The 16,566-nt window shown below is 34.3% G+C and overlaps 1 protein-coding gene across 1 annotated transcript; it reads right to left on the minus strand.

Moving 5' to 3' along the window:
- Nucleotides 1-4,603: 4,603 nt before the first annotated feature.
- Nucleotides 4,604-16,478, minus strand: LOC129807941 (elongator complex protein 1). The gene is made up of 5 exons (XM_055857561.1): nucleotides 15,422-16,478; nucleotides 15,128-15,357; nucleotides 9,731-12,233; nucleotides 4,950-5,034; nucleotides 4,604-4,773 (listed from the first exon to the last, which is right to left on the minus strand). The coding sequence occupies exons 1-5, from the start codon at nucleotides 16,250-16,252 to the stop codon at nucleotides 4,709-4,711; spliced, it is 3,714 nt and encodes a 1,237-aa protein (XP_055713536.1). The 5' UTR covers nucleotides 16,253-16,478; the 3' UTR covers nucleotides 4,604-4,708.
- Nucleotides 16,479-16,566: the final 88 nt, after the last annotated feature.

Genomic DNA, 16,566 nt, shown 5'->3' on the forward strand with positions numbered 1-16,566 from the left:
TCCCAGTATTCACCAGCTTCGATGGTTTCTCTCCCAAAAACTCCCACTCCGAAAACTTGAGGAGCAATCATGCTCCCCAGAGAATGCTTAAGAGCAAAAGAGATCGCTCTATTTGGCACTAGCTTTTTTATAGCAAAGAAAAAGGCAATTTCTCCAACTGAAATTTAAAAAAAAACTTGCAAAAAGCTGCAGCGGAAACAAGAAATCCTGGACACAATTGCAACTTCGCATCTTCCTAATTTCACGGCAAACTTCCTCCCAATTGCGACTCCCAAGGGGATGTAATAAAATTAAAATTGCTTCTTACCAGACCAAAACGAAAGAGAAAATATATTGAGCGGCAAATGCTGGAATATAAGGCAATTTTCTTGGAGCTTATAATAAAAATTGTGAGAAATACTATAAAAAGTCTGCGGTATCAATTAAAGGAGCAAAGCGTAACTATAAATGAGGAATAATTAGTGAAATTTAACGTATGACTCGATGAAAGAGGATGCTCAATTTGATGTCCGGTATAATGGTCTTGTGCTTTTGGTGTTTCTGGGTGACACCAAACAATCAACCACTATTAAATTGCAATGTCTCTTTTTGACTCTTGAATTTTCCTCTCCATTTCTTGGCAATTTAAGCACAAATTGCCACAGTTTTTCCAACAAAAGATCTTACCCATCTATCAATTTAATTAACGGTCCACCTTTGTGATTACCAACATCTAAGCCACGCTATGTCATAAATCATAAAGTGATGGTAGAGGAATGGTGTTGAGTCTTTTGTATACATTTTCCAAATTGTAATACTTTTCTGCAGTTAAATTGATGTCTTATCAATTGAAAATGCCATATGCCCACTCTGCAAAATCTCACTGGTAAAATCATGCCTCGATGGAATTTAGAGAGGCGTTTTTTGTGATAAAGAAGAGGTTTTGATAAGACAATAGAGTGACTAGTGCTGTGACTCACTGACCATTCAAATTTACACCAATTACTGACAATAATTTACAGAACAGATGGAAAATCAATATCAATTTCATGGAAAGTTTTAATTGGTTAGAAGTATATTCTTAAAATTTTCAATTTCATTAATGAATGTAACTTACAAAACCCTTAAATGCCTCGTAGAATAATTTTTTTGACATGGTAACTACAAGAAAATTCATTTTACAAGAAAATTAGGATTTTAAAAATTTAGGGTATATTAAGCTAATCCAAAACCTGCTCCAAATGGAAATTTTCCCCTACTCCAAATGGAAACGTCATTTTTTTCATGATAAATACAGTACTAAATTATTATATTTATATATTAGGTGAGATTCTTAACAATCTCACCTACTATAATCCTAACAAAATTTCATGTCGTCCGATCGCGCTCAAACTTGGCCAAAATGTGTTTCGCCACTTCCTGATCACGAATATATGGGGGGCTAAGTTACGTTCCCGGCCGGCCGGCCGGCCGCTCTTTGGAGCTTAATAGCTCCTAAACTAAAAAAGATATCGACTTGCGGTTTTCGGCAAAGGTTAAATATCGTATGAAAATTGCAACTTGGTGCATTGACCCCCCACCCCACACCCCTCCTTCCGCCATTTTGAAGACCACCCTTTTTTTGTTTTCTCAATAGCTCCGCCCCTATGGCATCGAGCGGGCTCAAATTTTAGTATGTTATAGCTGGGCCTTAGAGCTTTCCATCAGTACCAAACTTAAGGTCCCCCGACCCCCCTGACCCGAGCTATAAGGGTCCAAAAAAATTTTCTTAAAATGGCCATAACTCCGGTTCTAATTGTCAGAATTTAAAAAATGAGGGCTTTTTGGAAAGCTCTCGTGAAATGCCACTTCCCCTTCTAACATCGCAAGTTCATAAAACCACCGCTAGGGGCGCTTTTTTTAAAAAGAAAATTTTTAAATCTTAAAAGTTAAATAACTCAAAAATTCCTTATGCAATCGGGCTGAAATTTTAGTATGTTGTAGCCGTTGATTATACCTATCAAACAAAAAAAACCTTAAGTCGATCCATAACCCCTGACCCGAGCTATAAGGGGTCAAAGTTCGAGCATTGACCGGCCTCTATCTCCGGTTCTAATTAACATAGCGACCTAAATTTTACCTTTTTGGTTTCGTCTCGATGAGCACTTTCAGATGGAAGTTCAAAAAGTCACCACAGGTGGCGCTGTGATAGCATCAAAATTCATCGAAATTCAAAGTCACTTTTCTCAAAAACGGCATTGTGCAAGTTAATGAAATTTTAGTATGTTGTAGTCCAGTCTAGGACGTTTCCAAAATGGTGCGTATGCGCGCTGTGGTTTCAATAGAACCGGAGATATGAGGGGTCAAAGTTCACGAAATTCAAAAAATCATATCTCCGGTTCTATGTGACCGATTTTGATGAATGAGGGCTTAAACGAAAGATCTCACCAAATGCTACAACTTTCTAGAATATTTGAACTTCGTGGGACCAACATCAGGGGCGCCACAGTCGAAAAACCAATTTCAATATCACATAACCTCAATTATCTCGACTGTCGCTGAACCGATTTTGATGATTACTTCAACATAATTGTAGAGCACATTTGTCTCTACATTTCGTCCATACATCATTTTCCACTCAGACTACGCTATCACTCCGATTTTGCCGTTTAAGTGTGAAAAAATTGATTTTTCCAATAATAACGCTTTGAAATCACTCAGATGCCAATTTGACTGCCTCTACTCCACAAAGACACTTAAAATAGGGTTTTAAATGGAAAGTCCCGCAAAATACAACAATTCTTTGATATAGTTGAAGTTCAACAAATGACTACTTGGGGAACTCTGGATGAAAAAACGAGTTAAGAAACAAAAAACCTCGCTTATCTTGGCTTCTGAGTAATCGATGAGTTCAAGTTCTACGGCAAAATTATAGAGTACATTCTGGTCTACATTTCACCCATATAACACTTTTCTGCCAGTTCATCCAAATCCTTGATATTTTGGTTTAAATACAGAATTTGCATAATTTCACGAATTTGATTCAAGATAACTGAATGGCGTCTCCCAACTTCAGCTCCAAATCGAATTTGCATGCACTCCGAGTTAGCTCACGTTAAGAATCTCACCTACATAAGCCGGTTAGGATTATCTGTCCCTTTTCTAAATTATTTGGATTCTTTGAATACGAATCCGCTATCTATTTTAGAATTTGACAAAGGTTCTTTTCTCCAGAAATCCTTTTATTAAAAATGGCCACTTAAACTATTATAGTAGAGCAATTAAAGAAGACCACAATTATTATAAAAAAAAAGAATCAAGGATTGAAAAAAAGTTTTAATTACCTATTTTGAAGTTGAAATAAAATGAAACCTCTAATAATATAATTTCTCAATTAGGTAAAATTTTCATGAGATTTTTCGAATTCTTAATTGTTTATATGCAGAATATAGAGCAATCCCCCTCAATGTGGAAATTCTTGAAGAAGAAAAAATAAATATAAAGAGCAGAAATGCATGTTATGCACGTGAACTACCAGAACATAAAATTTGTATGTCTCAATTAAATGGAAATTACTTTGAGAAAATGAGTAGAAGAATTAAATCTGCAAGAGTGTAACAAATTGCTTTTCCAATTTAAATGATGTGCATTATTAAATTTATATAAAAAGGCGAAGGATATATCACTTTAATGTCTTCTTTGGCAATTTAAATTGAAGTTATTTTACTGAAAGTGTCTGAAGGAATGGGCGTGTAAAAGATAGAAATTTCACAGAACATGCCCTCAGATGCTATTTCAACAGTGATAAATACATGAAATGTGCAGTTTTGCATGGGTTAATCGAATTGAATAGAAATATATTTCTCTATAAATGTTACTCTCTTCGATAGACACCAATAGGCACGATTATTGATCAATATCATATTTTTTACGCCAAATTAAGTAACTTTTCGTTTATGAAAAGACTCCCATTTGCACGATTACATTTCACACGTCAAGACTTCCTCGATATTCATGCCATTCTGTGCACCTCGATATTGGATCAATATTGTACGAAATTTAATTGCATTTGCAGCTCCATTGAGGTACATGTTTCACGGTCTAATCACCACCTAAAATGCTTATTTTTTCGTAATCTATCTTTCGATTCTGTGGATCAGTAGGTATTAGAAAATTGAAATTCGAGGTATTTTATTGAAGAAGTACACAAGACTTGGTAAGATGATTTTTCCTTATATGCACACTTCACTAGCAACTTTCTTTCCAGCTTCCGAGTCTATACAGTGATCTTGGTGTGCATTGTGTGTTAAAGCAGAGTATAATTATGAATTGCGGAACAATCACTTAACAGATAGTACATAAAAAAACATTAACATGCGTGAAAAAATCAATTTGCATTTGTTTTATATGGGCTCCCTTTGGGAATGAAACTCAGAGCGATCATTGACGAGTTTGTGCGGAAAAATTAAATTCCTCATCACTTACAATTGATTGTTGCATTGAAGGTATCACTTACAATTGTGCCCCTCTTACCGTCAATTTAAACACCGTGGAAATGCACTTAAAAAATCTACAATATTATTTGCATTCTTTCTTTGCATAAAACCCCTCACCAACTTATTATATGGAATAATAATTCCTAGAATCCTTGAAATTTGCATATATTATTGTATTACAATTTCATCAAATAGAATATTTTACAATTCAACGTATCATTATAAAAAAACCAGAACTAAAAGTGCAATAAAACTCACTTAAAAATTTCATACTCCCAGTTCATTGAATTGAAATGTGGCTTAATTCTCTTGTGGGGTTCTGAAATGAGGAAAAATAAGAAAAGAAAGATATATATTATGCAATTGACTGTGGAGAAAAATAGAGCGGTAACTTTTTCAAATAATGTGCACACTTTCGATTTGCATCAATTGGCAGAACAAAAAAAAATGAGTTCAGAAGGCATTTTTAAGAGTGAAAATTATTCAATTACATACCCACTATTTCAAAACGTGTATCATTGGGAATCCAAATTTCGTCCAGTGATAGTTGAATGGTGTGCAGCAAGTTCTTGTAGCAGTGCTGCAACATAAAAAGGCAAAAAGTACTTGTTAACCCTTTCTTGCGTACTAGTTAGATCGCAATCAGTTGATGTATTTCACAAACAAAGCACGATTAATGTGTTTAATTGCGAATGATTTCTCAATTACACAAAAGCTTAAGACACTTGATAACCAATCTCGATGATAAATGGAAAACACAAAAGCAAATGCTTCTTTTCAGGGAATATTGTAACTTTATGGTAGTTTATAGGTTTTTAAGTATTTTGGGAAAATTAAAAATTGAGAACTATTTTTAAAATTATTATATAAAGAAAGCATTAATATTGGGGATAACTCGTCGATTGGATCAGTAATTGTCGTAACTTAACTCGTCACCTAAATCAAAAATTCTGCAATACTCTATATAATTTACATATTATTACAAGAATTAAAGATATACTTGATGAGGAGAAGGTACAACAAATGCCGATATACAACATTTAAAATTTTAAATTCTAATATTGAAGGTCAATGAGTAATGACGCTTCATACAATTTTATCTAAGAATTTTCATAATTTAAACGTTTTTTTAAATTCCTCACAATTAGCTTTATAATTTACAATCAAAAGTATCTTTTAGAGAAATGCGGCATTTTCATTGTAGATATGTTATAAAGATCTTTATCGAAGAATACAAATCAGTTTTTATAGGCTTATTTAAAAATATAAAGCTTGAAATTTATGATATAGTTGAGGGGTCTGTGAAAAACAATAAGAATTATAATTTATTATTAGCTTACATATTAAGTTGAATTATTTCATTTGCCTTTTAAATTTAATTACTCTTGAAAATTATTGAAATATTATATAATTAACCCTTCATTGCCTCTCATTTTTTCTTTAAACGTAAACTATACAGGGTGAGTCAATTGAACGGCAACTAAATTTAGATCGCTATAACTTTGAACTCGTTCGGGACCAGGAACTCAAATGTGATGGCGCCATTTGGTCTATATTTGTTCGGAAAGGTTAAAATTCAAATGGTTATCATTAGAACCTAGTTCCCGACGAGTGGCCTTCAAAGTTGAAGCCAATTTCCTACTTTCACATACAAATGCGTATGGGAATTTTTCCGCACTCGTGATCGTTATGCTAAATATTTAAAAAGTGATAAGTTTTTCCGTATTATAAGATACCTTTCCGTATGAAGGGGTAAATATACTAAATTTTTGTTGAAATACATTTTTTCCTTGGAGCACTGTGAGCTGAGTCCGAGATCAATTTAGGAATTGGCTTCAAATAGCTCCATATAAAAAGGCCAACTTGCCAGGCGCTTGATTAGAACCATTTAGGGCCCTTGAAAACCTGAATGTGATTAAATCTCTTGAGTTTTGAATTATAACTCAATTAAAGAAACTGCCAGCATTATAAAAATATGTTACAAAAAATTGCATCATCACCAACCATCGTCCTTATAGTGAAGAAGCGAATTGAACTAAATCTACGTCATAGACTGAAGACTAATGGTCTTTCAGACGCATATATCGCAAATAATCATGAAATAAAATCCGTAAAGGACCTCTATATGAAAACTAAAAAATCCCAAAAAGACAAGTTTTAATCGATGTTTAGTTATTTTCGATAGGGTAAGCTTCGCTTGGCTTTAGAAGCCAGTTGACGAATATTAGCTTTCTCTGATGGGAAAAATATTCAATCAGTGAACAGGTAAAATGCTTATGTCTGCCTGATGGAAATATCATATGATAATTTGGACCTTTGAATGACCACCGGAAGTCAAAGACCATAATTTTTATGGTATGGACTTCCATGATGACAAATTATCGTTTTCCTTTGCGATTTTTGGACTATGGGGTCAAAATATTGGTTATTGGGAAATTGTCCTGGAAGAAGCTCTAAAGCCGTTAGTACATAAAAAATCGGTTAGAAAGAGTGAATGATCCAACACGCATCAGAACCATCACAGAAATTGCTCATAAAACAAGATTGGCTAAAAAACAAAACGTTTCGTTATTGATTGCAAGTTTGCAAGCATTCCAAGCGCACGTTTTCTTCTACGGTATCAAATGCAAATTTTCTCGACTTCTCCAAAAGGCACATTTTGTCAGTCAATGTCATAGCAAGAAAATACCAGAGTGACGATCCTCTGAAGGCAGCCCTTCGTCTTGAATGAGCTGACATTCCGGAGACTCATCTTTGTGCAGTGTACAATGCATTCATTGATCAATAACAGGGCTATTATTTATTTCAAAGCTGATTTTATTGAACATTTTAAATAAGACTGTAAAATTTCGACTATTTTCTAACTTTTGCTCGTTTACGTAAATAAATTTCTTTTCAAATAAAAAATATGCAGCACTTACAAATATTGCAGTTCAATTGACTCACTCCGTAGGGTAAAATGAGGTAATTTGGAACCATTTACAATTTGGGACATTTGAGATTTTCTCACTGTTTTAGAGATTCAAAAGGGAAAAATATATTCCTTTTTTCTTAATCGTCTTGTTCTTCTAATTTTACGGTCTTTGTTTTCTTTTTGCTCAACTGAGACAATGAGAAAATCTCAAGTGTCCCAAATTGTAAATGGTTCCAAATTACCTCATTTTACCCTAATCCCCGTAAAATTCAAAGCTTTTAGTAAAACAATTAACTTATACCTATTTATGTCAAGTAGTAAATTAAGATAAAATTTAAAAATGTAGACACTTAAGAAACAGCTCATAGTCCGAAACCGACTTTCAGTATTGTCCGACTTTTGGCAAATTACACTAAATATCAAATTGGTGTATTAGGCCCTTCAGTATTCTTCAGTAATCGAACATGGAGCAAAAGTGGGCTATTTTAATAGAGAAATGCATATACGAAAAATATATTGTGCTTTATAAGTTGGACGAGTACACCTAGCATTGACTGTTGAGGAGTTACACTCATAAGAATCAGTAAGCTGTAATACCATTGTAGTACGCAATAGCTCCAAATCAGAAAAAAGATATTCCAATATTTTTTAAAACATTATAACTTTCTTTTAATTTTGCTCTAGTGTAGAGACCAGTAGTTTTAGATCGATAATTTTTTTGTAATAAAATTGAACTGTAGGAGTATTACACAGTATTTTCACAGGTTTTTGATAATTTATAATTACCTTGAAATCGGTAAATATTAAAAAAGAAAACATAGGGGAAGTGGATCACCTTTAAATTGGGGTACCTTTGAAATAGGGCTTTTTTCTTTTATTATTGAACGGAAGTGAGCCACAGTAAGGGGAAGGTGGGGCTATTTTGAACTGTGGGGCTACATTGATATATATTTTTTCGAATATTTCTAAATAAAGCTGGTCCTTACAATTATTTTATTTAATAATAATAATAATAATAATAATGCTGGCACAACATTCCATGAAAGAACAAGGCCTTCCCGCAAGGGGATTTCTAGACATGCATTATTACTTTTTCATTGAGTGCCCTATTTTATTTAGATCCACAATTATTTTGTCTATCCAAATTTTATCATGTTAAAATCCAGTTCCCCTTAGAAATATGCGAAAAAATCGCATGACAATTTAACCCCATACCTCAAAGTAGCCCCATCTCCCCCTAATTTAGTTTACTACTTTGTGAAGTTACTAAATTATATCTTGATAAGGTCTCGTTCCAATTCAAAGCAGAAGAAAAAAAAGAGAGAAAAACCATATTTCAAAGTGCCCGACTTCCCCCTATATGAGTACAAAATATTCAAATTCACTATTGCAATTCCTTTTGCAAGAGTTGGACTAATAAAATGTATCTCGCGCAAAGTTTTATTCACTTTTTCACATTTTTTAATCTTTTCTAGAAGGTTTAGTCGCGTCAATTAAACCTTATAGCATTTAACTCTTTCGTCTCTTTTGGGACTCTGAGTACCCAAAGCAGCATATGAATATTCAGTGAAAAACAGTGTTTTTTAATTATTTAGAACTGAGAAAAATTCAATTCTTTTGGATGATTACAAACTATAAGGATGTCCAAATGTAAAATATTTTTTGTAGGACCTCAATTAATTCCTGAGCTTAGATATTTTTGATTGAAAAATTGTGAAATTGGCTTGCAGCATATGCTGTGGTCCGGAAAGAGTTAAATGAAAATTATATGAAGCATATGCATCTCATCAGAAGAGGTTCAAACAGCAATTCAGGGTTAATTTCTTCGGAAATTATTTTAAAAAGCGAAAATATTACAAAATAAGCGATCTCTAAAAATCAACTGAATGTATTACATGAGGAATTTGAATTTCGACTGGAAAGTTTATTGTTTATTTATTTATATAAACATGTTTAAAAGCACTTCTCATGTTTCTTTTTTTAAACATCTTGGAAATGGCAAGTACAATGTCAAAGCGAAACCATTAAGTTCATTATGTTAACCATTTAGCAGCATTTAACGACATTAGAAGCCTTCAATTACAGAATATTTTTAAAAGTCTTAGTAGAAATGAATAAAAGCTGGCAAGTGTATTTTGAATCAATGAAATTTAAAAGGCATTATTTAACTCTCTCATGTTCTTTCCATAAAGATCACAGATAAGAATGTTTCTGAAGCATTTGCTAATATTTTTTTTAATATATTCAAATCTGTAATAGTTTAATGTAATTTTTTACAAGGAAAGTATAACCATAAACTTTTGTGCATTTATTGTAAAGTTAATAGTCTTGAACTTGAATGCTCTAAATCGAGTTTAATTACCTGCAAATCTTTTCCCATCACGTCAACATTCAACAGAATACTGGCTTTGCAGATCTCCTTCACATGTTGCTGCTGATTGAAGCACTTGCTGATCAAATTGTACAGAGCATCAATTAGAGCGACATCCTCAAAAGGATTCCCCTCCTTTAAACTAAACAGCTTCCTTTTGTGCTTTCGTTTACTTTTGCTGGACTTGAATGTCTTGGAGCTTCCCCTTGAGCTTCCGGTGATCCTCGAGCTATTTAAACTCGTTGTGTCTGAGTACAAATCACAATCGTCAAAATGACTAGGATCCACATCATCGGCGGATTGTTCCAAGCGCTTCTGACGAACAATTGCAAGACGCATTTTGTAACTTACAAATTGACTTTTATCGTTTTTCATGCAATCCATTAGCACCTCTGCATACTTTTGCCAATGATTTCGCATGCAATCCAACGTATAATCAGTCGATTTAGCCTCGTACCATTCGTAAACGGCTGCCATGTACAATTTCCCCTCGAGAAGCGTCTCAATGACTTGAGTCGAATTTTTCATGTACTGCTTTATGAGATCAGCAGCTTCTTTGAACATGCAATTCTCCTTCATGGAAGGTATCAGAGAATTAACCAATTTCACGAGATCTTCTTCCGTAGCTTGGGATTTCTTTTTGAGGGACAAGCACCTATTGAAATCTAGAATGTTTTTCGCTGTCTGAATAGCTTCTTCCAAATTTCCTGCACGCTCATACATTAAGCTAGCTTCCTCGAGGAGTCCTTTGGAACGCAAATTGTCAGCGTAAGCTTGGGAGATTTCTCTAAATTCTGCCGATTCCAGTGGGAAAAGTAACAAAGCTTTTGGATAGAGATGTTGCTCTTTGATCAATTTCATGCATTCTGTAAAATGTTCCTGACATTTTGAGATGTTCTCCAGAGCCTTGCTGTATCTCTTGAGATGCAAGTCAATCTTGTAGCGTTTGTAGAACTCCTCAAGTTGATTTAACTCATTCAAATAGGCAATGTATTCTTTTGGATCTTTCTGGGATTTCTCAGCAACAAACAGCACTAACTTAAAATCATACATTCCCAGAGCAATATCGTACAATTTGTTAACATCCACAAGATAGAGTAGATAATTCAGAGCGTCCTCAGATTCGGAAAAATCACTCGATTCTAAGCACTTTTCCTTATTTCTGATCTCCCAAATAACCCTTAATGCAGATTCTACGTCATTTCTCTTCACAAAGCTCGTGATTATCGGAAGAATGAAACGTTTTTCATCCCTGACCTCCATTTTCCTACACATTTCTTCACAAATCCTTTCAACTTTCTCCTCTATCGAGTAATTTTCAGGATATTCTCTGGTCTTCATCCTATAGGACCCCTCATAGATCGTTACAGTCACATCTTCTGGCTGAAGATCGGTTAGGAAAAGATTGAGCCAAGATGGATTTGTAATTTCATTGAGAAAAACCTCAATTTTCTCAAAGAACTCCTTTGGATTGTGATCTACAATCAGATTGAGATTAATACGCTGCTTTCGGAGAATTTCATAAGCCTTCCTGTACTCATTTTTATCCAATAATTCTCCAATTATCAGCAGGGTAAGGGCCCTGGGTTGAATGGTCTCTAAATTTCCTCGAGGCATTTGCAGAACCGTCCTATCATGCTTTGGCACAATTGAGACAATTTTAGCTCCTCTCTCTGTTTTCCGGACAGTATCTACATTCATATTGGTCAAATTGACAATCCTCAGTTCGTCTACTGTTGTGTAGACCAGAAATGGATGGGCAATAAAGAAAGAAGTCACATCTTGCTGATATTTATCACCATTTAAATAGAGCATTTGGCGACTTCTCAAGGAAAAAACTTTTTCATCATTCCCAATTTTTACTGCGACTGTTTTTTCGCAAAATTCCGGAAGTGATACGTATTCCTTGCATTCTACAAACTTCCCATCTGCAATCTTGACTTTTAGCACAGTTTGATCCAGCAAACAAATTACTAAAGAATTTTTATCACTTGAAGTAATGCTTACTGCGTGAGTTTTGATGTCAAGTTCATCTGAAGTAACCCCAACAAATCCATCATCAAACTTTATGAGGCTCAAAGAGGACCCAGACCTATCATTCTTATGAGGACTCTCAATGATTAAGGATCCTTCAGTTTGCCAGTGTACAATATTGTAACTTGAGCATAACTTCTTCAATTCTAACTGTCCAATTTTTTTGCATCCCACAATATGACGTACATATTTGTTCTCTGAGAAATCACATTCATAGAATGTCAGCAAATTCTGATTTGAGATTGTGAAGAATTTGTTACTTTCAATTGGATTCTCAGGATGTTGAATAAATCCCACAGAATTTATAAAAGTCTCTCCGGTGAGAGTAAAGGCGGACATTGGAGGAGGAACAACTACTCCCCGGAAGTTTGTCAGTAAAATTCGTTGACCATCTATAACAGCCACGACAGATTCATCTTGTTCTGTTTGTCCTGCAGAACAGTTTACATCGAAATCAAATCTAAAAAAAGAAATACCGGCGAAAAAAAACGTCAAAGAGTTTGCGGAATACTCGTAATCTGTATAGAGAGGATGGTTTTGAAGATTCACATAACGTAATTTCGTATCACTCGATTTTTTCCTATGTTTCCTAATGAATTTAACATAATGATAATAATAATAATGCTGACACAACATTCCATGGAGGAACTATTTCCTGCCAGAAAGAAAATAATACAGAAATACCCTGTATTATTTTTTATACGGGATGAGGTTGTCAGTCCCATGCCCGTGGAATCAAGTGCAGTGAAGCTCACTGGATGCAATTCGAACACCTTTAACGCCAGAAAAATTCCTGGTGACCTAAAGGGGATTCGAACCCGGGACACTTGCATCAGAGAGCGAGTGCTCTACCACTTGGCCCATTGAGTGCCGTAAGGCCTTGGAAAAAAATATTTTGTAAAGTGGTTCGTAAACGTTTGTGAATTCTTACTAAAGAGTTACGAAATTCTCCTAAACCTATGACCCACAAAAAAGTTCGTAAAAGTTTGTTCTTTTACAAACATTTGTTCATACATTGTTGATTGTCTGACAAAACTTTTCGAACAAATGACAAAATTTTGCCAACATTTTTTGTGTATTTACGAACAAATGTTTGTTAAAGAAAAACAAAAGAATTCGTTAAAAATCATGTTACGAACAATGTTTGTGAAAAGATTACAAACATTTATGAACTTTACTTATGAATCCCCAGTAGGAATTTACAAACATTTACGAACAATTTTACGAATTTTTTTTTCTGTGTTAGATAAATTGCATTTCAATCGGGTTTTCTCTATTTTTTTTTTTACTCTTCTACACAAAATATATATTATATTTTTGTATATAGGGGTAACAATAAAATTATCCACTCATTGGCTATTTAGAAACATTTTTACTGCTCTAAATCCACAGAGAGAGCAGTATATATGTGTATTACCTCGATTGACTCCCTAAAATTTACACTTTCCACCCCTCGGGACCATTTTTCTCAACATTTTTTCGCGTTTCACATAACAGAGTGCTGTTTGTCCGTCCCATCATTAACCAGCTTTAGGGCCCAAAAGGTTAGAAATAAAGCAGGACCCCCCATAAGTCAACCCTGGGATCAGGGGCATGACATTTCCTATGTTTCCTATAGGTTTCTAGCGAGCCGAAAAAACTTTTGAGTTTCTTAGCTATTTTCTGTCACTGCAGAAAGAATTAGCAAAAAATATAAATGCAAAATAAAAGCCAATTTAATATAGAATAGGCAACCGAAAACCCTAAATTGGCAATCTATGTAGTTTTGGAGATATCTCGTGAAATGTGTACGAAAACAGAGAAAAAATTACACTAAAACCGGTCGCATTTTTCAGAGCTAATGTCATCCCCCTACCTGGGATCATTAAAATGCCCCTCATTTTCCCCAACTCCTCCCTTTCCCAACAAAAACTATGTATTTCCAGGATTACTGGAAACCGCGTCGTGCGATTTTTTTTTATTTTGGGTTATGTCTTAGAGATTCTAGAGGGTAACATTTCGTCCTTTTACGAAAACACTTCGAATCATTCCCAATAACGGTTTTTCAAGGTCAAAGGTTAAAATCGCTCTAGAGAGCGTTTTTCTCAACCGAATCGTATCATGTTTGGGCTCGTTGGAAAGGTCTTGGAATTCCTGGTTCAAATTGGTTGAAAAGCGGTAAACGGTAAATGATGCGGAAGTACTTTTGACAGTTCATATTGGGAAAAGCATTCTAGTTCTGAAATTAGTCCTAACATTAAAGAAATACGACTACTATGCACCTAGAGGACCTAGAGTAATTTTAAAGGATTTGTTTAGCGAAAAACTTTTTAAAATTGTGAGCCTTTATAGAAAAATGGAGATAACAAATTAAAAATGACACTTAAATAAAACTCCTTCGGGAATGCTTGGAATGCAGCGGAATTAAACTAGTTCCTACAAAAAATATCCTAGATTTTGACTTCCTTATTATAATTTTTAAGCATCCACAAGAAGTGTGAAATATCGGTCCAAGATAATTCATAAAAAATTGTTTTTCCCAGAACATCCATATTTTTTTTGGCTAATCAGAGAGCCAAAAGATGTAAAAGAGTTTGGGACAAACTGAAATTTTTATACAAAAGAAATTGAGTTAATTTTATGACTAAAATATAAATTTTAATCTCCTGGCAAAAAAATAGAATATAGCCAGAAATGTGTATCCACCCTTCCAACCAGGGGGGTGACATTAGCTTTGAAAAATGCGAGCGTTTTTATTGTAATTTTTTCCCTGTTTTCGTACCAATTTCACGAGATATCTCCAAAACTACGTAGGTTGTCAATTTAGGGTTTTCGGCTACCTCTTCGTTATTAAATTGGCTTTTATTTTGTATTAGTATTTTTTGCTAATTCATTCTACAATGACAAAAAACAGCTAACAAACTCAAAAGCTTTTACGGCTCGCTAGAAACTTATGGGAAACATAGGAAATGTCATGCCCCTGCTTCCAACCGTAATTTTTGGAAATTTTTAATTTTGAAAAATATTATGTTGCAGAATTTGTCTAGTTTTGGCTCTGTCCGGCGTAGAAGGCAAATTATTAGAGTGATGCAATTCGGATATTCGACGAGCCCCCCTCCCCTATGAGCTTAAAAATGACTATTTTTTATATTAAATTTAGCTTTGATAAATATTTTGCTACAAGGCAACGAATATTTCCATAACTTTTTATTTGCCTTTTTTAAACATTTATCTTGTTATTTATCTAATTTAGAAGGTATTTCTTTTGAAATATTTTTTTTAGTTTTTTATATTTATCGGGATGTTATAAGTTTAAAATCTCTCTAACGAAAAACCAATAATACGTTATGGAATCGAAAAAATAATACAACTTACTTGTAGACGAAATAAGATCCATCAGCTAAAAGAACATGCAGGGATTTCCATTCGTAGAGTGATGGATCCCAGTCGAAATGCTGTACAATTTGTTGAAACTGCAAAGACTGCTTTAGGTACCAATGATAGTTCCCCAAAGTGTATAAATAAATAAAAGACTGATTCCCCTTGACGGTTTGAATAGCCAGAACCACGGAATCACTGCTCCATTTAAGTGACTTTACTATTTCCTGAAATATGATTTTTTTTTGTAATTAATTAATATTCTCGAGAAGCTTTGAAAATATTCCTTACATCATCTCTCTTGAAGGGAAGACACAGCTCCCGATGGCGGAGCCCATTCTTCTCGAAGAGACCTATTACATATTTATCCGAAACTTTTTGGGGTACAGCTATCCATAATCCAGATGGCTTCCATGCTATGGCACTCTCCAGTCCCACACATTTTTCCGACGTATACTGGAGTTTTCCTTCCCGATTGAACACCTTGAAGAGGCGCAGATTGTCCTTCAAAAAGTTCACTGCAAAGTATTCCCCATCTCCACGCCAAACAACATTGACTTTTGTATTTTCAATTTCGTCAGGAGCTAATAATTCAGTAATGTCAGTTACTTCCTTTCTCTGGGCTGCTTTTTTCCCAGCAGAACCATGAAATTGTGTCTCTTTCTTTCCCCAACCCAGAACAACAAATTCCTTATCTCCAAAAGTATTTTCCAGCAGATTGACTTCTTCAACTATGTCAAAGAGTGAATTTATCAAAATAATTTTGCTGGACTCTGTGGCAAAGACAACAAGTTCCTGATCAGGACTCCAAGACATTGAAGTTATGGTGTCTCCACAAAAGCCTACTTCATCGAATGAGTTTCTCTCAAAATTCCAAAGCAGGATTTCGCCGGATTTCTTGGCCACACAAAGCTCAGTGCTTAACATTAAGTATTCCACATCGAGGAGATCTGGGCAGGTAAAGAGAGACTCCATCTTCTGTTCTCGCCATCGTATCCGGAAAACTTCATCTTCACATGTGGCATAAGATACTCCACTATTCTGTGTATCCACCTTCACGGATTTCAGTTTATTGCATCCCGTATTGAAGTTTTCTTTGCACAATAATAAAAGATTTCTCATTTTTGCAATCACAATCTTTTTAAATACCTTATAAACACGATAAAAACAGTTTTTTTATGTGTACATAACCTAATCTCGCAGAAGTGCCAATTGAAGTTTTTTACTTTAATTCAAAATTGCCGTTATTACACAGGTACCAAGAATGAAAAAGAAAACTTAACGAAAGAAATAAAAACAAAACAAAGATCGAAAACATAATTTTCTTATAAAAATATAAATAAAATAGAAACAGTTAACTAGAGGAAAAACATAAAGTACATAAAATGTGCAATTTTTAAAGCAAAAAATAGATATAAAAATCTGCACATAACCTA

Source organism: Phlebotomus papatasi, chromosome 1 (genome assembly GCF_024763615.1).
Source record: "Phlebotomus papatasi isolate M1 chromosome 1, Ppap_2.1, whole genome shotgun sequence".
Lineage (NCBI taxonomy): Eukaryota > Metazoa > Arthropoda > Insecta > Diptera > Psychodidae > Phlebotomus > Phlebotomus papatasi.